Source organism: Oryza glaberrima, chromosome 6 (assembly GCF_000147395.1).
Source record: "Oryza glaberrima chromosome 6, OglaRS2, whole genome shotgun sequence".
Taxonomy (NCBI): domain Eukaryota; kingdom Viridiplantae; phylum Streptophyta; class Magnoliopsida; order Poales; family Poaceae; genus Oryza; species Oryza glaberrima.
In genome coordinates this window covers 7403112-7428828 of record NC_068331.1, presented here as the reverse complement: position 1 = coordinate 7428828, position 25717 = coordinate 7403112, and the positions used below count along the sequence as shown (strand labels likewise).

At 42.2% G+C, this 25717-nt stretch overlaps 1 protein-coding gene across 1 annotated transcript; it reads left to right on the top strand.

Moving 5' to 3' along the window:
• The first annotated feature begins 22910 nt into the window (after nucleotides 1-22910).
• Nucleotides 22911-25717, top strand: LOC127777489 (anthranilate O-methyltransferase 2-like). Its single transcript, XM_052304089.1, has 4 exons — nucleotides 22911-23289; nucleotides 24177-24587; nucleotides 24725-25000; nucleotides 25138-25717. Exons 1-4 carry the CDS (start codon nucleotides 23212-23214, stop codon nucleotides 25516-25518), a joined length of 1146 nt encoding a protein of 381 aa, XP_052160049.1. The 5' UTR covers nucleotides 22911-23211; the 3' UTR covers nucleotides 25519-25717.

Here is a 25717-nt window from a genome sequence, read left to right as displayed (position 1 = left end):
CGTGACGGGCGATAATCTAGGCCTGTTAGAGATGAGAGTTGTCCGTGACGTGCTATAATCTAGACCCGTTAGAGATGAGAGTCATCCGTGACGGGCTTTTGTGTTGGCCCGATCGAGATGTGTCATCCGTGACGGCCGGATACCCGATTGAGATATTTTCTCACATCACTGACCTTTACTTAGTGACGGGGCCCCTGCCCGAAGGAGATGATGCTTTAAACCCGTTAGAGATAACCAATCCCGTTCTAGTGAATTTTAAAAACATCAGAATTTAAATCATGATAGATGAAGTTATGCACCAATAATTCTACTACCTAGTCCTGATCAACCACCATCGGAAGCATTAGCCATCGATTTACACCCGGTTCCCTTGCTATTGTCCTGTTGTTTGTTTCTTCGTTGCTGAATCGATAAAGATTTGGATGAGAGTGCTTGCCGTACGGAGACTGATAGTAATCAAGTAGGCCATCTGCATGAAAGCCCAGTAACACGCCTTTAAAATCAGTGTAATCAAGTTTTTGACCCGGTAGAAAAAAATATCTGTTTGGATGACGCGTAATATAATAATACAGCAACATTATTGCATAAACACACAAAAACAACGACCCTAAAAAACCGAAACAACTAAAACCGATATAGTAATGCTTTTCCCAAAACGTGTGCCAACGGCTAGAAACTAGCACTTCCGCGACCAAATAGTTACCGGTTTTGAATAGGATCTGGCACATATATTTCCTTCCAAAGAAAGATGCCGCAAATAGTTGCCAGTTTTGAACTGGATCTGGCACCTATCTTTCCTTCCAAAGGTGCAGGTGCCGGTTCCAGCTAAAATAACTGGTACCTATATATTTCATTACGTATCGATTTCTTGTTTAATTACTAATTAATTTCATACATTCATATAGTTTATTCGCATGAGGGATAACCTGACCACGCACAAGGAATTTATCGCGGCGGTTCAAGATCAACTCATGGGATTCATCAACGAACAAATCCTTGATCCCAAGGATGAATTCTACTACGACGGAAACACAATTCATAGGTCCTTAGCTTCTGAGCTAGCGACTACTACTACGTCGAAATCGTAGCTAGCTACGACATATAATGGACATGACTACATATGTTTCTATATGCATGTGTACATATTTTCTATAATGTAAATATATTTTGGTCATATATATATATATATACATATGCATTTGCATAACATATATATGTATAAATACATATATATTATACATGTACATATGTATTGAAACATATATAAATATAATATAATATATATATATATATATATATGCATATATGTACTGAAACATATATATGCATAGTTTATATATATATAAACCATGCAGCAACAGGGCCATGAAAAAAAAAGGTCAGCTCGATCTTTAGTCCCGGTTGGTAACACCAACCGGTTGGGGTTACCAACCGGGACTAAAGATCAATCTTTAGTTCCGGTTATTTCACCCAGGACTAAAGATAGCGATCTGTAGTTCCCGATTAGTAGTCCCGGTTTGAAAACCGGGACTAAAGGGAGGTTACGAACCGGGACTATAAAGGGTTTCTCCACCAGTGATAGTATCTCCTTAAAACCGTAAAATTGCTCGTAACCAAATGTCTACTACATGGCTGTATCTGATTGCAAACGTGGCCGAAACAAACGACTTTTGAGGGGATAACTTCATAATTGCTTCCGAAAGAATCAGAACTAAACACGTCTGATGACAAATAATTGACATGCGACAAAAGCAATGGGTTTTGTCCATAAGCAAATGTTTTAATTATATATCGTGCTATACAAAGGAAAGGAATCTTGCTATTAATCATCTCGTCAAATTCGTCGCCGTTTTCTTGGATCTAGAAAGATCGTGGCATTGCCACACGAGCTTAATTAATAATTGAACCTCTCTCGTACGTCCGAGGATGCAATTAAACCCGGTCGTCCTGCTATGTACTCCATCCGTCCTAAAATAACTCAATTCCTGATTTCCGTGTCCAACATTTGACCGTCCGTCTTATTTAAAAAAATTATGAAAAAATTTAAAAGATTAGCCACACGTAAAGTATTATTCATGTTTTATCATCTAACAACAATAAAAATACTAATTATAAAAAAAATTTATATAAAATGGATAGTCAAATGTTATAGATAGAAACTTAGGAATTAAGTCTTTTTGGGGAGAGAGGGAGTACGCTTGGATGGAAAAACGTACCGGACATCGTAGTTGGATCGACTTGTTGGAGTAGTCCTCTCATCTTGTTGAAAGCCATTTCGCCGTCGATTAATTCTGAGATTTCCGGCCGCGTACACATGTACTCACCTTTGGCCGTAACTGATCAACCACCTCCAGGAACAGTAGCCATCGATATACTCGTAGCCACTTCCTTTGCTATGTATATCGTTCTGTTCTATTGTTTGTGTTTCCTCGTTGCTGAATCTATCAAGATAAGGACGGAAGTAGCTAGTAATAATCAAGTACGCCAGCTGCATCAGCCCAGTAAGCATCACCAAAGAGTATCCTAATATTTTATTCGCAAAACTATGTTTTTATCTCCTAAACTGAATATATAGGAAGTGAGAAAACTATTATTTTCAATAGATAGCTTAAAATTGATTTTCTATAATTAAATTAAATGTGAGCCCTCCCTTTAACTATCAACAGAAAAAATCGGTTTTTCTATCCAACCCTGCGCGCGCACAATGCGAGATGCCGATCTCCTCATCTCTCTCGCGATTTTTCTCCACTGACACCGATCAATCTATTCGAGCCGCCAGTTGGTTGCTGATATCCCTTGATTCCCCTCTCCGCCAGCTCCTCCATCCCCTCCAATGCCGCCGACGCCTGTGAGGGAGACGATGATCGCTGCTCACGAGTAGGGCGAGAAAAGGAGCACGGGAACATTTTCTCCCAGCGCGCGCGAGAGAGCGAAGACAGCGATTGGGAAGAAAAAATCGCTCCCTGAAAGTGGGTAACGAGATATCCGAAATTGAGAATAATCCATTATTGGGAGATAGGTTAGGGAATCTGTTAGATGCGATTTTTGACCAAATTTTCCTAAATTTGAGGATAGGGAATAGAATAAGGAAGCTGTTAGTGATGCTCTATGACTACAGTCTACGACTACAGACCAAACACTGCGTTTGTTTTCGGTCCATTCCAATATAAGAAAATTTCCGTAATTTCTTTTCGACAAAAGATGGATTTGGGCCATTAGATAGGCAGTTGGCTAACCATGTGGTAGTTAGTTATAGAACCCGTACCTATAATACCATATAGGGTGTCGATTTGCAACCGGCACCAACGATTGAAGTCATCGGTGCCGCTAGTGTTGTGCCCGCAATGATGAATCCAGGATGAAAATAGACGGGTGTCTTGTTCGAATGAGAGTTTCGGGTGGGCTGTCGTCCAGCTTTCCAGACAAGCTTCGTAATTGACATATGATTAGTTCAAATGAGAGTTTCGGACGAGAAGCGTTGACTATTATAAAATTTAAATTTTGATTTATTTTATTTTGATGAAAATTCTACGTGAAAAGTTCTTACTGAAATATCACAATGTTTAGTGGTTTGACAAGCATATGCCTACAGAAATTAAGAAATTTGGTTATCTGTTTATTCTTTAATTTGAGTTATTTCTGGTACAAATAAGAAATTTGATTTACAGTGGATTGATGTGTATAGTTTACTAGCTTTAGGCCATGTCCTTTCAGATTTAGAGTTTTTTGCGGTACTTTCTGTATTTGAAATTTAACTATATACCCTTCCCAAAATTGAACTTCTAGGTACAAATATATACGTCTCATCTTAGATACATTTTAGATACTGATACTAATTAAGGTGGTAGAAAGGCAGTGTCGCGGTAGTATCAGGAATTAAACGGTGTAATGGAAGAATGCAAGCTCTAATTATTTTGTCCGTGTCAGTTGTGGTATACGTAGTTACGTACGGTGTATCCGATAGTACTCTGTTAGGGAGTGTAACCAAATGTCCACAAGGCTGTATCTGATTGCGAACGTGGCCGAAACAAACGACTTTTGAGGGGATATAACTCCATAATTAATCAGATTACTTCCGAAAGAATCAGAATTGAACAGGTTCTACGACAAATAATTGACATGGTGACAAAAGCAATGGAAGTGGATAAGCAAAGATTTTATACAACATGCAATTATTTGAAATCCCTGAATCCCTGTGTCTAACTTTGGTCACTCGTTTTTTAGTCTAATCATGGGCGAGTGGATGGAAAGAGCACCGTCAGTGGCGGAGCTGGACAGAAAATCAAAGGGGGGCAGCCGGCTTTCGACAGTTCAAAAAATTGGCAATTTCTCCTTTTTTTTTTATGCATTGGCAATACATAAAAGCGAATAGTTTGCAGAAGTGGACAATATTTCATTTAAACTATACGGCTATATTGAAATCGCTGCTATGGGCCAGCCAGACTGAATTGGGCCATACGGTGGCACGCAGGACCTGGATACCATATATAGGGGTAATAAAAAATTTCTTTTTATTGGGAGGGACCATGGCCCCTGCCAGCCCCCCCTCAATTCTGCCACTGAGCACCGTGAGCACGCTGTGGAGTTAACGACCCAGCTTTTTCTGAAAAGCACGATGCGGGGCGCACGGGAGGGTGGGAACGGCACGGACACGATGTGGAACGGTGCGGCGTCCGGGTCAGCATTTCGTCAAACACCCTGTGTGCGTGCAAGTGGCTGTCTCAAGGAAGGAGATGGTGAATAGTTGCGGGCTGGGTTGGGCGGCCTGCTTAGGGGAAGGGAAAAAGAGAAGGAAAAAGTACACCAAAGGTCCCTCAACTTGTCATCGAGTTACAAAATCGTCCTCCAACTGCAAAACCAGATATATGTCATCCCTCAACTTATAAAAACCGTTCACTTTAGGTACTTAGATGGTTTTGACTCTGATTTTGTCTTACGTGGTGGCTGAGTCAGTGTGGGCCCCATATGTCAGGATGCCACGTCAGCACCCTCTCTCTCCCCCTCTTCTCTCCACATATGTTCACATATTTTCGCTGATGTGGCAAATGTCTGGGCCCACTCGTCAGGCATGGTGCGTGCAAGAGGTGCCTCCGCCGCCGTCGGGAGCAGGAGGCTGGTTGCCGCCGGTCTCTGCCCTCACCATGCTCGCACGTTGAGATGCCAGAGATCTCGGTGGAGGCGGCAAAGATGAAGACTCGTCGTTTCCCCAACCTCATCGCCGCCGCTGACAGAGGCACTGGTCTAGGAAGGGGCGTCCTAGATCATCTTCGGCAGATCAGTCGCGCGCGTCGCCGGTGAGACCGAAACAGACCCTTGGCGCCTGATCTGCCGCCTATCATGCTCGTCAACGGCGTCGAGCGGATCTGGAGGAATAGGTAAGGAGCCGGCGTCGACACCCAGTGTTCCGCGGGGTGCGGTGGTGTGGGCGCGTGGGGCGGTGGGTGTGCGAGGAATCGGAGCTCGTATAGCAGCTCCAACCAGCTGTACGAGTCGGAGGGAGGAGCTCGTCGGGGAAATCATCGGAGACGAGCGAGCAACGGCGACGTGGTTTTGCTTGACAATAGAGATACCCGTGGCCTTCTCGATTGTTGACGGCGTGAACCCCTCCCTAGACAGCGTGGAAATGAGCGGCGTGTACTCGTGCGGTCGTGCCACAACCCGAGCCCGATGATGCTTGTCCTCCCCATCCTCATCCGTCGTGCTGCCATGTCCTCCTCCTGTGGCCGTTGTCTCCCCTCTTTGTTTCGTTGTTCACAGGGCGGGCCGGCCGGCGGGGCAAGGCGAGGCGGGATAGGAGGAGGTCTGGCGGCCGGACGCGGCAGCGTTGGGCAGCAAATAGCGGTGGGTGCGGAGGAGGCTGCCGAGGCGGCTCTAGGCACCACCGAGGCATGGCGCGCCGCCACCACCGTCGAGGCCGAGACCTACGCGGCCGTCACAGAGTCGTCCTCCAGCGCCGCGCAGGCTTCCGTCGAGGACGGGATCGAGGTGCTACAGGTCCAGCTTCGCCGCGGCTGCTCCGGCAGCGGTGATGGGTGCGACCATCCATCGCGAGGAGCACACCCAAGGACAAATTCGTCGTTCTCCACATCAACGTGTCAATCAATCAATCAATGCATCCCTTCTTCTAGAACACGATGGCAGCAGCCACTACAACGGCGACGGCAACGAAGCTGGCGGTGGTGGTGTACACGAAGGAGCTAGCGGGGTCGCCGGTCGGTGCAGGGGCGGTGGCCGGGGATCTCGCCGGGGGAGCGGGCAGCGGAGCCATCTTAGATGCCGGGATGGGGGCCGCTCCCCAGGCCTATGCGGTGGCTGTGACGGTCGGGGAAAGGCGACAGTGGCGCTCGCCGCCGGCTGCCATGCGCAGGCTGGCTGTCTCCCTCCGCTGCTTGAGAGCAAGGAAGAAGAGAGATGTTTACACCCAAATTTGGCACCTAGGATTAAAATAGGAAAGATTGCCAAAATTTGGAAGTCTACCGGTTTCCTCCGAGTGGGCCGGTCTGACCGCCGTGTGTTGGGCGGTCAGACCGCCGGTTGAGGGCCCGTCAGACCGCCGTGTGTTGGGCGGTCAGACCGCCGATTGAGGGCCTGTAGAGGGCAAGACCAACCCCTATATAAGGGACATGGCCGGTTCTATTGTAACTAACCAATCTACAATCAATCAATGAATCGTTTTTCATATTGCTTTTAGTTTTCTCTTAGTTTATCTATCTTTGTTGGTTTGCGCCGTAAACCGTTCGCCGCCGCTGCGCGAGTGCGACATCTCTTTGTAGGTTTGTCCTGAAAACCATCCGTTTTGTCCACGAGACAGGTAGTTATCTAAAATCGGCTCCGCTAGCCGGTTTATTTGTCAAAACCCATCTAGGCTTAGCTCTCTGCTAGATCGAGGTGTTTGGCGACTCTAGGGTCACCGCAAGGCATAAGGTGCTACGATCGTGCTTGTCAACTTGTCACAAAAAAGTTGCCAACACGATTTTTGGCGACTCCGCTGGGGAAATCCGTTCAGCGTCAACTCAACTTCGACTTCACCATGATGAAGCAGCCGTCATCCAAGGCGGAGGTGGAGCCGGCCAATGTGATACCAATCACATTGGATGACTTCGAAGGGGAAGACCGCAAGTCCATGGAAGAGTACATTAAGGAGATCATACAGGAGGCGTTGATGAGGGCGTGCACTAGGACTCGTCAAGGCATGATCATCAAGCCCGGGCCACATCCTAAGCTCACCCCCTAATTGGTAAGCAATGAAGAGGTAACACAATCTATCCAACAACAAGTAGCATCTACAATAGATTCATCCATGACTGTTTTTAAAAATAAGTTAGATACAACTATTGAAGGTTGATTTGATGAGTTTTTAAGATTTAAATTCGGCCCTCTCATGGCCGATTTTATGTTAAAAGATAAAGCCTCTACCACTGCTAGCCAAGCTCCTGTAGATCAAGCAAATAATGGAACCGATGGAGCGGCGCACACAGCTGGTCCGACCGGGCCTGATGGCCGGTCGGACCGTGACTTCGCCGTCGGTCCGACCGGCCAAACGGCCGGTCCGACCGGGTATCACCCCGGCGGTCAGACTGGGACTCAGGCCAGTCTGACCGCGCCTCTAGACGTCGGTCAGACCAGGCCCTGGACCGGTCAGACCGGCGCAATCATACCGATTCAGGGGATAGATCCAATGACTAATGCTAGTTATTTGTATCATCTTAGAACATTTGATCCTCCTGTATCTATTGCTGCAACTAATCCCCATGTTCCCCCATATGTTCCTAATGCTTATAATGATGTTGCTAGGGGATATCCTCCCGATACTAGACAAGGCCAATATAATCATATTGCGCCGCAAACACAACCTATTAGGCTACCAAATCCACCACCAAATCAACATAGGCCTGATAATATGGAGGAAATAATTAGTGGGATTATTAGGGATAAATTTGGGATTGAAGTTAAGAATCGTGGTAAGGTTTACCAAAAGCCGTATCCTGACTATTATGATAATGTGCCATTTCCTCGTAATTATAGAGTTCCCGAATTTACCAAGTTTAATGGTGAAGATAGTAGAACCACATGGGAGCATGTAGGTCAATTTTTAGCGCAATGTGGTGAGGCTAATAGTGATACTTTTAAATTGCGCTTGTTTTCTTTATCTTTGTCCGGTACCGCTTTTACATGGTTTACTTCTTTACCGGTAAATTCTATTCATACTTGGGCTCAATTAGAACAAAGATTTCATGATTATTTCTATACTGGAGAAACTGAGCTTAGGTTATGTGATTTGACATCGGTTAAGCAAAAATACAATGAGCCTGTCATTGATTATATTAAGAGATTTAGAGATGTTATAGCTTGAATATAATTGATAGAGATTTCGCTGGTCTTACTTTTAATGGTTTAATCGCTCCTCTTAGAGAGAGATTAGATGGCCAACAATTTCTTGATGTTAGTCAACTTATACAAAAAGCTCTAGCTTAGGAAAGCAGGGTTAAGGATAATAAAAAATTTGTTAGACCATATGAGAAAAAGCCTAATGTTAATGTGATTGATTACCCTGAGGCTAGTGATAGTGAGGATGAGGGTGATCATCATATGTCTGTTGCTGAGTGGTCATGGACTAACAAAAACAAGCCTTTTGTTTGCTCTAATCTAATGCCGACTCCTCGCAAAGATCGGCAAAGTGAGGTTAAATATAGTTTTGATGTGGCCAAGTGTGATAAGATCTTTGATTATCTTTTACAAGAAAAACAAATTAGGTTACCTAAATGCCATACCATACCATCTCAAGAAGAATTGAAACGTCGAGCTTATTGTAAATGGCATGATTCTCACTCTCATTCCACTAATGATTGCAATGTATTTCGATGACAGGTTCAATCGGCCATAGATGAAGGACGATTGAAGTTCACCGATGGCTCCGAGATGAAGCTTGATCATGATCCTTTTCCGGTGAATACAATTAATTTCAATGATAAGAAGGTGTTGATTCGGCCGGAGCAAGCCGAATCTACTAAGGGAAAAGGAGTAATCATTGGTGAGCCGAGGCCAAAGATGTTAGTGCCAAAGAAGCCGGAGGTTGGTGTTTGGAAGGAAAATAAGAGTGAAGCTTCAACTTCTAAAGCTCCTAGGAAGACCAAAGTGACCCTTCATATGCTTTTGGAGAAATATGAAAAGCAAGGTGGTGAGATAGCTCGCAACAAGACCAAGATCACCTCCTAGGGAGCGATGTGGTTACTCGCCAAGACGGTCGCATTCACCTCCATATCATCATTCACATGACATGTCATGGGGTCCTTATCCAATGCCGCCGCCGGGTTATCCTTATCCATATTACGTGTCATGGGGGGCAACACTGCCAATGTTCAATCATATGCCTCCAATGCAATTCAATCAAGGGTGGGGAGGACTAAGGAGGCCAATCCATGAGCGTTTGTCTTCATCAAACAATGGCCGGTTTTATGGTAAGAACCGGGCCAATGAAGAAAAGAGGGAAGGGAAGCGTATTAAGGTGGAGGCAAGGACTTCGGAAGTGATTACCATCAAAGTGGGGTCTCATGATGTGCCAATACCTTCTGGAGATGAAGTTGGAGAGTCCTCAAGCAACAAACCCGAAGCCGGTACCAGCTCATCGCGGTCGGCCGGTCTGACCGCAGCCATACGGCCGGTCTGACCGGGCCATCTGGCCGGTCTGACCGCCGACCCGACAATGGTCCGACCGACGCCTCAGGCCGGTCTGACCGCTCACCAAATGTCGGTCTGACCGACGCATCTGACCGGTCTGACCGGTGGTCTACGTCCGGTCTGACCGGGCTCCAGCGCCGGTTTGACAGGAGATTTGCAAAAGGCAATGCGGGAGCTTCATTGTCATCAAGTAAATTCAATAGGGGCACTATTTACCTCCTGGAACAGAGCCCAAACCTAGGTGGATGCCTAAGGATTTAACGGCTACTCAAAGGAGAAGGTTGCAACGTCTTCGGGCCCAAGAAATAAGAGAGAAAAAGGCCAAAGAGCAAAGAGATAGAAGGTTCAATGAGTTGCGACCACCACCGGTATGGAGGCGTAAATCCATAGAGAAAGAAGAACCGATTGTTGTAGAGGAGAAGGAAGAACAATCGGTTGCTAAAGATGAGTCATCTCCAAAGGAGGACATGGATATCAGCATGGTATGTATGTTGCCTATGGAGTTTTGTGCTATGGATGAAGCCGAGGTTGCTCAATTTTCATTAGGTCCTAAAGATGCGGTTTTTGAGAAGCCCGATGAATCGAATCGTCATATGAAGCCTCTCTATCTCAAAGGTCATATTGATGGGAAGCCGGTCTCTAGTATGCTAGTGGATGGAGGTGCCGCCGTGAATTAGATGCCGTACTTGTTGTTCAAAGAGTTGGGGCGTGGAGATGATGAGTTGAAGACCAACATGATTCTCAATGGTTTCATTGGTGAACCAACGGAGGCGAGGGGTATCTTTTCAGTGGAACTTACCATGAGGAACAAGACGCTACCAACCGCTTTCTTCATCGTCGATGTGCAAAGTAATTACAATGTTATTTTGGGTCGTTGTTAGATCCATGCCAATTGTTGTGTGCCTTCTACCATGCATCAATGTTTAATTCAATGGGACGGCGATGATGTTGAAATTGTTCAAGCGGATATATCGGCCGAGGTTGCAATGGCCGATGCTACTTTTGAGTGGCGTCATGGAAATATTCAATGCTTATCAAGGAGGGATCTTTCTAGCTTTGATTTTATTAGTATCTCCGATGGCAAATTTGTACCTATCTCTGTAAAGCCGGCTAGTGTAGCACGGCTAAGCCATATAAATTTGTATAATGAGTAAAGATGCTAATTTAGAGTGGTTACAAAAGAGGGTGCAAGAATATCGATCTACAAAGAACGATATTGGTGAAACTATTGAAGATTTTGATAAAGTGGAGAATCTTGGACAAGGGTTTACATCGGCTGATCTATTGGAGGAAATAGTCATAGGTGATGGAACTAAACCAAGGCCGACTTTTGTAAACAAAAATATGAGAGCCGATTATAAGGTTAAGATAATCGAGCTACTTAAAGAGTATGTTAATTGTTTTGCATGGGAGTACCATGAGATGCCGAGTCTTAGCCGTGAGCTTGTTGAGCATCGGCTTCCAATTAAACCGGGTTTTAGGCCTTATAAGCAACCACCTCGTCATTTTAATCCTTTGCTTTATGACCGAGTCAAAGAAGAAATTGATCGGTTGTTGAAGGCGGGGTTTATTAGGCCATGTCGTTATGCGGAGTGGGTTTCTAGCATAGTCCCGGTGGAGTAGAAGGGGAGTGGTAAGATTAGAGTTTGCATAGACTTTAGAGATTTAAATAAAGCCACTCCCAAAGATGAATATCCTATGCCTATAACCGACATGATGATCAATGATGCCTCGGGTCATAAGGTGATTAGATTTTTAGATGGTAATGCTGGCTATAATCAAATCTTTATGTCGAAGGAGGATATGTACAAAACGGCTTTTAGGTGCCCGGGATTTGTTGTTTTTTTGAGTGGGTCGTCATGACTTTTGGATTGAAGAACGCCGGTGCGACATATCAAAGAGCAATGAATCTGATCTTCCATAATTTACTAGGTATTATCTTAGAGATCTACATTGATGATATTGTTGTCAAAATGGATGGTATGGAGGGACATATAGCCGATTTGAGGTTAGCTTTTGAGAGGATGCGCCGGTATGGTTTGAAGATGAACCCACTTAAATGTGCTTTTGGTGTGTCGGTGGGGAGATTCTTAGGATTCATGGTGCATGAGAGAGGAATTGAGATTGATCCTAAGAAGATAGAGAAAATTCGTGATTTCAAAGCGCCGACATGCAAGAAGGAAGTTCAAAAGTTGCTAGGTAAGGCGAATTATTTGAGAAGATTTATTTCTAACCTAGCGGGTAAAATCGATGCTTTCGTTCCTATACTTTACTTGGGGGGCAAAACAACAAGAAGCGTTTGAGGAGTTGAAGAGATATTTATCTACTCCACCCGTTTTGCGGGGGCCTAAAGCCGGAATGCCTTTTCTGTTATATATTGCCTCTGAAGACAAAGTCATTGGTGCCGTTTTGACACAAGAGGAAGATGGCAAGGAATATATTATTACATATTTGAGCCGTCATCTTTTGCATGCCGAAACGAGGTATGTCTTTATAGAGAGATTTTGTCTATGCTTATACTATGCTTGTACCAAATTGAGGCATTATTTATTATCTAGTACATGCATAGTTGCTTGTCAAGCCGATGTTATTAAACACATGTTGCAAAGGCCAATTCTAAGTGGGAGAATTGGCAAGTGGGCACATGCTTTGATAGAATATGATTTGGCTTATGAACTATTGAAATCTATGAAAGGCCAAATTGTATGTGATTTTATAGTGAACCATCATGTAGATATTGCTTATAAGGAAGAGGTTTGCTTAGTTGAGGTTATACCTTGGAAGATTTATTTTGATGGTTCTTCTTGCAAAGAAGGTCAAGGCATAGGAGTAGTTTTGTTTTCACCTAATGGCATGTGTTATGAAGCATCGGTTTGTTTGGAGTATTATTGTACAAATAATCAAGCCGAATACAATGCTTTGTTATTCGGCATACAAGTCATGGAGATAATTGGGGCTAAGTACGTGGAAGCTTTTGGTGATTCGGAATTGGTGGTGCAACAAGTCGCCGGAGTTTATAAATGCTTGGACAGATCACTAAATAGGTACCTCGATTCATGTTTGGATATTATTGCCAATTTTGATAATTTTTCTATTAAACATATTGCTAGGCATGATAATTCTAGAGCAAATGACTTGGCACAACAAGCATCTGGCTGTAATGTGAAGAATGGATTATTTCTGGTATTGGAAGAGCCGGTGCTTGATTTTAAATCTTTATGCGAAATTGGCAAAATTGGGGACCAGGGGCGGTCTTACCGGCGTTGTGCGGCCGGTCTGACCGGTGACCAAGTGCGGTCTGACCGGCCACATGCCGCCGGTCTGACCAGCGACCCCGGGCGGTCTGACCGGCCTTGTATGACCGGACTGACCGGTTCTGGGTAGAGCGCTGGGGGACACGCTTATCAATTTAGAGGCCGAATTAATTGTAAAATCGGACATTTGTGCCCAGGAAACAGAAGAGGATTGGAGAATTCCTTTGATTCGATATTTGAAAGATCCTACACTTAAGGTTGATCGGAAAATTCGGCGGCAAGCGTTCAAATACACATTGCTTGATGAAGATTTATATCGCCGAAATATAGATGGAGTCTTGTTAAAGTGTCTAGATGAAGATCAATCTAAAGTGGCTATGGGAGAGGTATATGAAGGAATTTGTGGAACTCATCAATCAGCCTACAAGATGAATTGGTTGCTTAGGAGGGCGGGGTTCTATTGGCCGAGGATGATTGATGATTGCTTCAAATACTATAGGGGATGTGAAGCTTGTTAACGATTCGGCAATGTTCAATTGGCGCCTGCCGCCGTGTTGAATCCTATAATCAAACCATGGCTGTTCTGAGGTTGGGCTTTGGATTTCATTGGTCAAATTTATCCTTCGTCATCAAAGGGGCATAGGTTCGTGCTGGTTGCTACGGATTACTTCACCAAGTGGGCCGAAGCTGTGCCGCTGAAGAATATGACTCATACGGAGGTAATTGACTTTATTTTGAAGCATATTATCCATAGATTCGGTATCCTGCAAACATTAACTACGGATCAAGGTGCTTCTTGTATGTCTAAGGAAGTGAAGAGTTTTGCCGAATCTTATGATATTTAATTGTTGAGTTCTTCTCCTTACTACGCTCAGGCTAATGGACAAGCTGAGTCGAGTAATAAAACATTGTTGAAACTAGTGAAAAAGAAGATTGAGGAACACCCAAACAGGTGGCATGAAGTGCTTTCCGAAGCATTCTGGGCGCATAGGATATCTAAACATGGTGCCACTAAAGTCACTCCTTTTGAGTTGGTTTATGGTCAAGAAGCCGTTTTACCGGTTGAGGTAAATCTTGGTTCTCTTTGTTATATCAAGCAAGATGATTTGTCAAGTGAAGATTACAAGACGTTGATGGGAGACAACCTTTATAAAGTTATCGACAAGCGCTTGAAGGCTTTGGAAGAGATAGAGAAAGAGAAGAAGAGGGTGGCCAAGGCGTACAACAAGAGAGTGAAAGCAAAGTTGTTTCAAGTTGGGGACTTGTTTTGGAAGATAATTTTGCCTTTGGGTACTCGATCCAGGGAGTTCGGTAAGTGGTCTCCTAGTTGGGAGGGTCCTTCTCGAGTATGCGGCATTGTTTGAGGAAACGTATATTTTTTGGAGACACTTCAAGGGGAGCGTTTTCAATGAGCAATCAACGGGAAATACTTGAAGAAATACTTCCCGAGCATTTCGCAAGACGCTTAGGAGGTACTATGGCCGGTAATTGGATTATCGCCCTAAGACCAAAAACATGTTCTATGCTTTTAGATTCACGTTGTTCATCAAAAAGGCAGGGGGGCATGTGTTTACACCCAAATTTGACACCTAGGATTAAAATAGGAAAGATTGCCAAAATTTGGAAGTCTACCGGTCTCTTCTGAGTGGGCTAGTCTGACAGCCGTGTGTTGGGCGGTCAGACCGCCGGTTGAGGGCCGGTCAGACCGGTGGTGTGTGGCCGGTCTGACCGGCAGGTCTGAGTCCGACTGTGTTTCGTCGGGTCTCGAGGTTTTCTTGCTCGGGAAGGTATGTTTCGGGTTTCCTTTGGTTTCTATCCCAAGTTGGACGTGGAGGAGGACCTGTAGAGGGCAAGACCAACCCCTATATAAGGGACATGGCCGGTTCTATTGTAACTAACCAATCTACAATCAATCAATCGAATCGTTTTTCATATTGCTTTTAGTTTTCTCTTAGTTTGTCCATCTTTGTCGGTTTGCGCCGTAAACCGTTCGCCACCGCTGCGAGAGTGCGACATCTCTTCGTAGGTTTGTCCTGAAAACGTTCTGTTTTACCCACGAGACGGGTAGTTATCTAAAATCGGCTCCGCTAGCCGGTTTATTTGTCAAAACCCATCTAGGTTTAGCTCTTTGCTAGATCGAGGTGTTTGGCGACTCTAGGATCACCGCAAGGCATAAGGTGCTACGATCGTGCTTGTCAACTTGTCACAAAAAGTTGCCAACAAGAGAAAAGGAAGAAGGGGCCTGACCAGTGGGTCCCACCTCTTTTACATTTTTTATTTTTTTTGGATGAAACTGCCACGTAAGCGCCACGTGGGATAAAGACCTAGTCAAATGAGCCACATGGGCGCCATGTCAGCGAAAACCGGGTATAATACCACCGAGGGATCTCCTTTGTATTGGTTTTGAAAGTTGAAGGATGTGTTGTATCCGGTTTTTCGGTTCACGGATGATTTCATAACTCGATGACAAGTTGAGGGACCTTCGGTGTACTTTTTCCAAAAGAGAAAAGGAGGAAAGGAGTTGGGCCGAAGGAAAGAGAGAGGAAAGGTGGCCCAATTGAACAGAGACATTTCATAATTTCTCTAGGATTTATAGAATTGAATTTTGAGGAGATTTTGAAGGGATTTGAATTCTAATTTGGACTAGGGTTACACAGGAATTTGAAGGGAATTTTCTAGGAGGGGATTTGAGATCTAAATTGGCAAAAAACAATTAAGAACCAAATTTAACTACAGAATTTTAAATGACAAGATTTTAAATAAAAGCAAAGAAAATATGGATGCTACAGACGGCGCCGGCGGCGCTTGGGAGCAAGGAGGCGGACCGCGTGGTGATGCTGCTAGGGCAGCCGAACGGCGTGGACTTTGCACTGCTGCATTAGCTGAGTGTATATGCCTTTTAAAAACTAGCATCGTAGGAACTTTAAGAAAAAGGATATTGTTTTAGCAGCTCTTATTTCTTCACAATACGCCGGGTACGTCACGGTGAACTAGACGGCGGAGCGCGCGCTGTTCTACTAAAGGCGAGGCCGACGGCGGCTCCACCACGTCGTCCAAGGCGCCCCTCCTCCTCTGGCTCAACGGTGGCTTTGTCTGCTCGTCACTCGGGTACGGCGCCATGGAGGAGCTCGGCCCGTTCCGCGTCAAGAGCGACGGCAAAACGCTCAGCGCGAGGATGAGGTGGCCACCAGTGTCGTCGCACCACGTCGTGCTGACCTCGCCCCACTACTCTCTGAGGCCGCCATGCCGTTCCCGACGATGTCAACGGGAAGGGGGAAAAGAAGGAAGGAGAAGGAGAAAAAGAAGAAAAGAGAAGGGGCAATCCGGGTATTTAGAAAACTATCTCACCTCTTTTATCCCTGGAAATAATAAAATAATGTGACCGGTGTTCTACGGCCAATTATATGCTTTTTTAGTGTCCATTAGCCGTGTTACGTTTTTTAGTGTTTTTTAGCTAATTACACGTTTTTTACGTGTCCTGTAGCAAATTTTGCCGAACAAAAGAATAGGGGGTATAGAGAAAACGAAAGAAAAAAGAAATAAAGAATAAGGAGTGTGAAAACGAAAGCTAGTAAGCTAGATAGGAGAAGAGAAAAAACAGAGAAAAGAATATGGGTTACATTTAAAACGAAAAAAAAAAAAGAAATAGAGGATAAGGAGAGAAAACGAAAAAAAAAGCTATATAAGGGATACAGAGAGAACGAAAAAGAAAATAGAGGATTAGGAGACAAAACCAAAAGAAAAAAGAAATAGAAGATAAGGAGAGAAAAAAAAGAAGTTATATAGGGGCACAATTGGGGCTCTAACCTAGCACCTCTAAATCTAGACATACACATATGTCTAGATTCATTAACATCCATACGAATGTAGGCAATGTTAGAAAGTCTTATATTATAAAACGGAGGAAGTAGCTATGATATCTCCACCATTAAGGACTTGTTTAGTTGGAAAAAATTTTGGGTTTGATTGTCACATCGGATATTAAACGTAGTCTAATGACAAAACAAAATATAGATTACGTCAGGAAACTGCGAGATGAATTTATTAAGCCTAATTAATCCATTATTAGCAAATGTTTGCACCACATCGTTAAATCATGGCGTAATTAGGCTTAAAAGATTCGTCTCGTAATTTACAGTAAACTGTATAATTAGTTTTTTTTTATTTTGTACACATTTAATACTCTATGTATGTGTCCAAACATTCGATGTGATAGGTGAAAAGTTTTTCTTTTAAGAACTAGACAAGACCTAAGCCAAGCAAACCTTTTGTAAATAAAAGTGCATATTTATGGTTTTATCATATGAAGCTCTCAGCGCAAAGTAGTATTGCGCTGAGCTCGGATGATTTGGCAAGTCCTTGCCATCTTGGACGGAATCTCAGTGCTAATATTAATGGCGCTAAGACGTTATAGCTTAGCGCCAAGCACGATGACAATAAGTAAAAGATTTATTTTTTATTTAGTTTTTATCATGGTTATCTTCAAATAAGATTTCTGAAAGAAACATTTTGTCAAATTTTCGGCCGCTTTTTCCACTGCTCAGCCTGCACATGTATCACGCACGGGACCAGACGCAGTGTGAATGGCCTGATAAGACAAGCGAGGGGCAGTACTTATTCCAGCATTGCGTCAATTGGCAAGTTGATTACAACACGGAAAATCGAAAGAACGTAACTCACTTGAAATCTTTTTATATTTTTTTTATGTTTAAATTGGGAAGAGTAACATTTTTTTTATTATTCTCTCTTATTTGTTTCTTTTACTCTCCTATGAAAATTAGAAAGAACGTAACTTTCTTAATTCTTTTTATATATTTTTATCTTTACAGATAAAGAAAGAAAACAAAAAATAAGATAGATAGGAGAAGGGAAAAAAGAAAAGGGCAAAATTTGCCACAGGACACACAAAAAATGTGTAATTGGCTGGAAGACACCGTAAAAACGTGACACGGCTAATGGACACTACGAAAAATGTGTAATTGGTTATAGGACACCGGTCATATTATTTTATTATTTCTAGATCAAAAGAGGTGATAAAATATTTAAAATAGCGAGATTGCCCTTGACGCCATCTTTCCCAATTCGAAATAACAAAAGTTTTGTAGCTGCCGGCGAGATAGCTGGCGGCGGCGACCGCGCGCCAGGAGCGGCAGACGGCGCGGAGGCAGACGTGCAGCGATGGCTGCTGCATCGCACTGTTCTTGCTGGTGGCAGCAGCTTAATGCCTCGTGCTGCTCGCTGGCGCAGCCGGAGCGGCGGAACCACGCACGCGCCAGGGAGACTACCTGGACAGACTGCGCGGCTCGCCGTCGTCGAGGGTGTCGCTGGCCGTCGTGTCAGCCGAGGATCGTAGCGCGCCGTCACTCTCCGATGGGTGGCATGCGGCGCCAACGACAGCACCGGCGGCGCTTGGGAGCCAGGAGGCGGACCGCATGGTGATGCTGCTAGGGCAGCCGAACAGCATGGGCTTCGCACAATACGCTGGGTATGTGATGGTGGACGAGGTGACGGGGCGCGCGCTGTTCTACTACCTCGCCAAGGCCGACGGCGGCTCCGCCACGTCGTCCAAGGGGCCCCTCCTCCTCTGGCTCCACGGTGGCCTTGGCTGCTCGTCACTCGGGTACGGCACCATCGAGGAGCTCGGCCCGTTCCGCGTCAAGAGCGACGGCGAGATGCTCAGCGCGAGGATGAGATGGCCACCAGTGTCGTCGCACCACGTCGCGCTGACCTCGCCCCATTGCTCCTCTGAGGTCACCATGCCATTCCCGACGATGTCAACGGGAAGGGGAAAAGAAGGAAGGAGAAGGAGAAAAAGAAGCTAAGAGAAGGGGCAATCCGGATATTTAGAAAAATATCTCACCTCTTTTATCCTGGAAATAATAAAATAATACGACCGGTCTTCTACGACCAATTACACATTTTTTGCGTATCCTATGGCAAATTTTGCCAAAAAAAGAATAGAGGGTACAGAGAAAACAAAAGAAAAAAGAAATAGAGGATAAGGAGTGAAAACGAAAACTAATAAGCTAGATAGGAGAAGAGAAAAATACAGAGAAGAATATGGGATACATTTAAAACAAAAAAAAAAGAAATAGAGGATAAGGAGAGAAAACGAAAAAAAGAAGCTATATAGGGGATACGGAGAACAAAAAAGAAAATAGAGGGTAAGGAGAGAACGAAAAAAAAGAAATAGAGGATAAGGAGAGAAAACAAGAAGCTATATAGGGGGACAATTGGGGCTCGAACCTAGCACATCTTGTCTCATAGCTATGATATCTCCACCATTAAGGCCTTGTTTAGTTGAGAAAATTTTAGGTTTGATTATCACATAAGATATACAGACACACATTTAAAGTATTAAACGTAGTCTAATAAGAAAATAAATTATAGATTCCGTCAGGAAACTGCAAGACGAATTTATTAAGACTAATTAATCCATCATTAGCAAATGTTCACAACACATTGTCAAATCATGGCGCAATTAGACTTGTAAACTGTGTAATTAGTTTTTTATTTTGTCCACATTTAATACTCCATACATGTGTCCAAATATTCGATGTGATGGATAAAAAATTTTTATTTTGGGAACTAGACAAGGCCTAAGCCAAGCAAACCTTTTGTAAATCAAAGTGCATGGTTATGGTTTTATCCTATGAAGCTCTCAGTGCCATGTAGTATGGCGCTGAGCTCGGATGATTTGGTAAGTACTTGTCACCTCGGATGAAATCTCAGCGCTAATATTAGTGGCACTAGGACGCTATAGATCAGCGACAAGCATGATGGTGCTAAGTAAAAGACTTAATTTTGTAATTAGTTTTTATCATGGTTAAATCTTCAAACAAATTTTCTAAGAGAATCATTTTGTCAAATTTTCGGCCGCTTTTTCCACTGCTCAGCCTGCACATGTATCACGCACGGGACCAGACGCAGTGTGAATGGCCTGATAAGACAAGCGAGGGGCAGTGCTTATTCCAGCATTGCGTCAATTGGCAAGTTGATTACAGCACGGAAAATTAAATTGGATGATCCTTAAATTGGAAGTATGTCAGAACAATAAAAGAGTGGCAGCCGCGCAAGCTAGCTTTATGGCAAAACCTAATTTGCGCGCACTCTCTGTTTTGCCTTATTGCGCGACATGCTCATCGGCCGTCCGATCCCATAAGCTCTGGTGCGTCTGTACATGGCCTGGTGATTCACGTATGTGCCATCATCCAGAGGAATCCAAATTGGAAGCCATGTGATGATCTACGCTACGCCGACTTCAAAACTAATTTTCTCTTAAACTAATCATCCGATCTACGATTCGATTACACCGTTGTATTTGTAAGAATTGAATCTTTATAACAAGATCTCACATGATTATGTTTGAATGAAAAATTAGAAATTACTTTTATAATATATCTAAATTACTTTTAGATTTCACTAAATTACTTCTTAGACCCATAAAAGTAAATTCAATAAAGCCTAAAAGTAATTTACATATATTATATAGAAGTAACTTAGAAAAAAGAAAGTAACTTTATCACGACACTAAAGGTAACTCCGTTATGGAGGTAAAAACATGAGTCTATATATAAATGAAATTTAATCAGCACAAATTACATCATTGACTAAAAATGATTATAAAATAAACAACTCACAACATGAATGTATAGATTTCTTTTAATGCCGTAACAAGTTACTTCACTTTTATTTTAAGTTACTTCTATAATATAGGTAAATTACTTTCTGGCTTTATTAAATTACTTTTATGACTAAGAAGTAATTTAATGAAATCTAAAAGTAATTTAAATATATTATAAAAGTAATTTCTATTTTTTCATAAAAATATAGTTATGTGAGATCTTGTTATAAAGTTTTGATTGTTATGAACACAATGGTATAATCGGATCATAAATCGGATGGGTAATCTAAGAGAAAATTCTATAAGAAGAAAAAAAATACATGCACTTTTGAGTATACTAGTAGTAACTAGATATGAGATTGAGAGGTAGTTGGTTATGACCATACAGAGAACGGTCTCGTTGTAGACACGTCCTAGCTTTATCTAATGTTGCCACGTTTATTTTCCAGTCATGTCTGATGATAGGTAGCTAGGGTGGTGGAGACCATTTGATTTTTTTTCACGAACATGAAAAAAAATAAACATTAATATATTAAAAAATAGAAAAAAAATAAGTAGAACCCATATATCAGTAGCATATAGAAAAAAAACATATTTTTCTCCTCTCATTTTTCATTTATTTTTTCAAAATTAAAAACAACATTTTATTCTTTCTTTTTAAATTTAATTGTTTTCTATGTAACTGGCATGTGTATCCCACGGACACGTAAGCGTTACCGTGGTATGCCACGTCATCTCAAGAATCAGGTTGAAGTCTATTTGGACCTATATGGCATTCATGATAAGTTTAGGGATTCAAAAATATATTTTGATAATTTAGAGATCTAAATGACACATCTGTAAGGACTACCCGTGTATTTCACTCTAATGTTAATTGTTTAGTTATGTGATGTTCTTCATAATAATAATAGGGATAGCATGGGTATTCTAATTAAATTAATTTTCTCATGCATGTACTTATATCAGCATTGCATCTATCGGCAAGTCGATTACAACACGGAAAATTAAATTGGATGGTCCTTAATTATGTCAAAACTATAAACGAGTTGCAGCCGCACAAGTTAGCTTTATCTATCATTGCCACATTTATTTTCCTACATGCGACACTGTCAGCACCTGGATCTGGACTTCACGACGCCGACGGCCTCGAGCTCCTCCCCAACCTGTCCTCACCTCCTCCATCACGTGCACGGTGCCCCGTTACCTCACCACCACATCGTCGGCTTCACCGCCAGGAACTGCCGGCGCACGGTACCGGTGAAGGGGTATCCTCGCCATCACGGGCCTCTTCCTTATTTGTTTATACTTGCGCCAAGCCGCCACTGCCACCGGCGGGGGAGGCGGTGACCTTTGAATGACGCCAGCCTCGCCTCGTCGCCCACCAACTTGCTGGCCTTCTCCACCATCAGCACCCAGTGTTTGAAATTTCGGTTCAAAATTTCCAAAATTTCAGAAATTTTGAATTTCACCCCCTACCGAAATGCTAACATCTCGCCCGAAATTTTCGGTTTTTTTTGTATTTTTTTGTGAATTGGTTAAATTTTATTCAAATTTATTCAAAATCCGTCAAAAATTCAAAAAATTTCATACGAAATTTTTCCGAAATTTCTGAAATTTCAATTCTATCGCTCAGCTGTGGCAGAAATGCTGATTTCAAAATTTAAAACCCTGCCAACGCCCTCTGTTGGCACCGCCACCTGCTAGCTTGTTGGATTAGGAAAGAAGTTTGATCCTAAGAGTAAAGCTATCATTTTGCAAAAATTATCTCTCCAAAATAGCAAGAATTTATACAATAACGTGTATGGTGTCTACCAGTAAATTACCACGTTTTTGAAGTGTCCTCGAGCAAATTTACATTCTTGTGGTGTCTCCCAACAAAAACCACATTTTTTGAGTGTCTTGTAGCAAATTTTGCCTAAATTCTAATAGGTGTTATATTATGATAGTGCTTGCTAAGGCAAATTTGCACATAGCATTTTTTTTCTAAACTAAACATTTGGAAAGTTATTGATAGTCAATTTTAAAAGTTTGATCAAATCTTGTCACAGGGTGAAGTCATAGGACTAACTAGCTTGTTCGCTTGAAATATTTGAGTTTATTGCAATATCCTATTTGTGTCAGATGATTGAAGAATATATAATTCTTATGTGTAGGAGTTACATTAGAATCGAAATTTTGGTTCACTGTTATGTTTTTTCTAACATTACTATTCTCAGAAAAAATGCAAAAAATGTTAATGCTTTTTCTACCTTTAGGAGGTATGCATTTTTAAAGTGATAGTAGAATACCCATGCAAGTGATAGTAGAGGTAGTCTCTTCACTGTTATATATATCTGCTAAACTGTGGGAGCCATTTATATCGTGCAATATTATATCTGCTCCTGAAATGTGTCTTAACTAATGGCATACCATTCCATATGCATCAATTAATTGGCATATACCATTCCACAACTCAATGGTCCTAGCAAAAGGCGAGTTAATTTGCGAGATGGGCTTTTCTGAATGGCCTTTTTTGAATGAGCTAATTAATTCTTTCAATAAGTACACTATATAAATAGCATGACAGTATACCTGGCCTCTATATAAATAGCATGCCGCAGGGTGATCAGTGTGTTGCCTAGAATTGGTGTGTTGTTCCCATCAGAAAATACAACCATGATCAACACGGAACGTGATTTCCACATGGTCGGAGGGGAAGGAGAAATTAGCTATGCCAGGAATTCTAGGGTTCAAGTAACTACTCTATCTATCTGTCTGGCTGTCAATCTGCATATATCTGTCTCTTTTACTCACTAACACATATGCGCGCGTTTCACTGCTTTTTTCCTTAAAAAAAAGAGGGTAAGAGGTTTGCCTCATATATATTGATATAGCAGAGTTACTTGCTATTGTGATACAAGGTATTTTGCCAATCATCTGCATGCAAGTTATGAGGTCTGTTAGAACAATAGCTTTAATTTATGATAGTATCAGCAAACAAGTAAACTATAAGTTGTGATAGTGCAAAGGTAAACTAGGTTGTACCCATGATGCATGATTGCATGGAGCATATTTATGAATTTGAAACCATATAAAATTCACTGACTTCATTAGTTACCAGGAAAAAAAAATGCTTGTACAGCATACAAAGACAAGATTGGAAATTCTTTTTGTTGGCTCCTAGTATCGTACCTGATATGAACCTAGAAGTACAATGTTTTACGTACTTTTCATCCGAAGATTAAAGTGGATTAAAGTGTATTCCTTATACACCAGTTAGAATAGAGGGTATTTGCCCGGCGAAAAAGAAAAATAGAGGGTTTTTTCCTCTATCCATGGCGATCAAGGGAGCTTTACTCAGGAATCATTAAAAAGAAATTCTGATGAGTATAGCTTTTTAGCTTCCTTTGATTTGTAGAGAAAACGAAGAAAGCAATAGGTTCCTTGATATAGAAAGTAACATGTTTCATTTTTTGACACGAATGAATCGATGTTTTCTTTCTCTTTTTTTTTATCAGATTGATCAATGCACAATATTTAATTATTTGATTATGTTATACTCGAATTTAATTCCAGCTAATGATACATCATATATTAGTAGCAATAATTAACAATCTTTTCACATGCATGTACGCCATTAGAACAAGGCTATGATGGAGACTAAGTCAATCCTCGATAAGGTAACCCAAGAAGTATACACTGGTCTTTTACCACGTAACATGGTTATTGCCGACCTTGGCTGCTCCTCAGGACCGAACACATTGCGTTTTGTCTCGGAGGTGATAAATATCATAACTAAGTGCCAAAATAAGCTAGGACAAATTGATTTAATGGATCTTCAGTTCTTCTTAAATGACCTACCTGGTAATGACTTCAATCACCTCTTCCGGACATTGGAAACGTTTAAGAAGGCAAATGAAACAAATCATGAAGGAGAAATAGTACCTGCATACTATATTTGTGGAGTGCCAGGTTCCTATTACACAAGGCTTTTTCCTCAACAAACTATTCATCTCTTTCACTCCTCGATATCTCTTCACTGGCTCTCTCAGGTACGCAATAAAATTAATCAAGTGTAACATCTATATATAGTACTACAAGATGTTCATACACATGTGGTCTCTGCCAATGCAAGTCAAATCATCAGCATGATACTTTGAGTTAATTAGCAGTGCTATCATTTACTTAGGTGCCTGAGGAGCTGAATGGCAGGAAAAAAGTGTACCTAAATGAAGAAAACATATACATCACAAAGACTACACCACAGTCCGTGGTGAAACTATTCCAAGAGCAGTTCTACAAGGACTTCTCCCTCTTCCTCACGTTACGCCATGAGGAACTCGTGCTTGGGGGCCAGATGGTACTGACATTTTGCGGGAGAAAGGATGAGGACGCACGCAGTGGATCAGAACTAAACAATCTCTTTGGTTTGCTTGCACAATCACTACAATCTCTTGTCGCTGAGGTACATATACAATTATCTATACGAATTTTGTGTCACTCTCTCAAGATGTGATACAAGATATATATATCCATATATAAAAAGGAAAATTTCAGGTGAATACATGTAATTAAAATAAACTCTCGGCCTGTATATAACAGGGCTTGGTGGAGAAGGAAAACCTTGAGTCCTTCAATCTACCACTGTATGGGCCATCCGTCGGTGAGGTAGATGAAATAGTGAAGAACGTCAATTTGTTCGAAATGGATCACATCAATCTGTTTGAGTGTAATTGGGATCCTTATGATGACTCACAAGGTGATATTGTGCATGACAGTGCCTTGAGTGGCATGAATGTAGCAAAGTGCATTAGAGCCGCACTGCAGCCCTTAATTGCATCTTATTTTGGAGAAGACATACTTAATGCGTTGTTTGAAGAATATGCTCACCGTGTTGCCAAGCACCTTGAGAAGGAGAAGGGTAAGTTTGCTTTTATTGTCGTATCTTTGAAGAAAAGATCCTACATAAAGATCGGGAGCTAGTACTCGAGTATATCACTAAATGTATTGCTACGTTAAACATATTTCATATTTGCTACTTGTTTGTTTCTTTCACCTACTTGCATGTTATTGTCCTCCCTGGATGTATATGTGCATGATCAAATATGATCATCATATTTGTGTTTCCTTGTATCTCTATGGATATAAATAAAGGTTAATTGGATCCGTACCATTATAAATT

Excerpts from the sequence above, each read along its gene's own strand:
- LOC127777489 (XM_052304089.1), top strand. The coding sequence starts at position 23,212 with ATGATCAACACGGAACGTGATTTCCACATGGTCGGAGGGGAAGGAGAA. Across the intron at positions 24,588-24,724 it reads CTCTTCACTGGCTCTCTCAG|GTGCCTGAGGAGCTGAATGG; the intron begins GTACGCAATAAA and ends TCATTTACTTAG. Across the intron at positions 25,001-25,137 it reads TACAATCTCTTGTCGCTGAG|GGCTTGGTGGAGAAGGAAAA; the intron begins GTACATATACAA and ends TGTATATAACAG.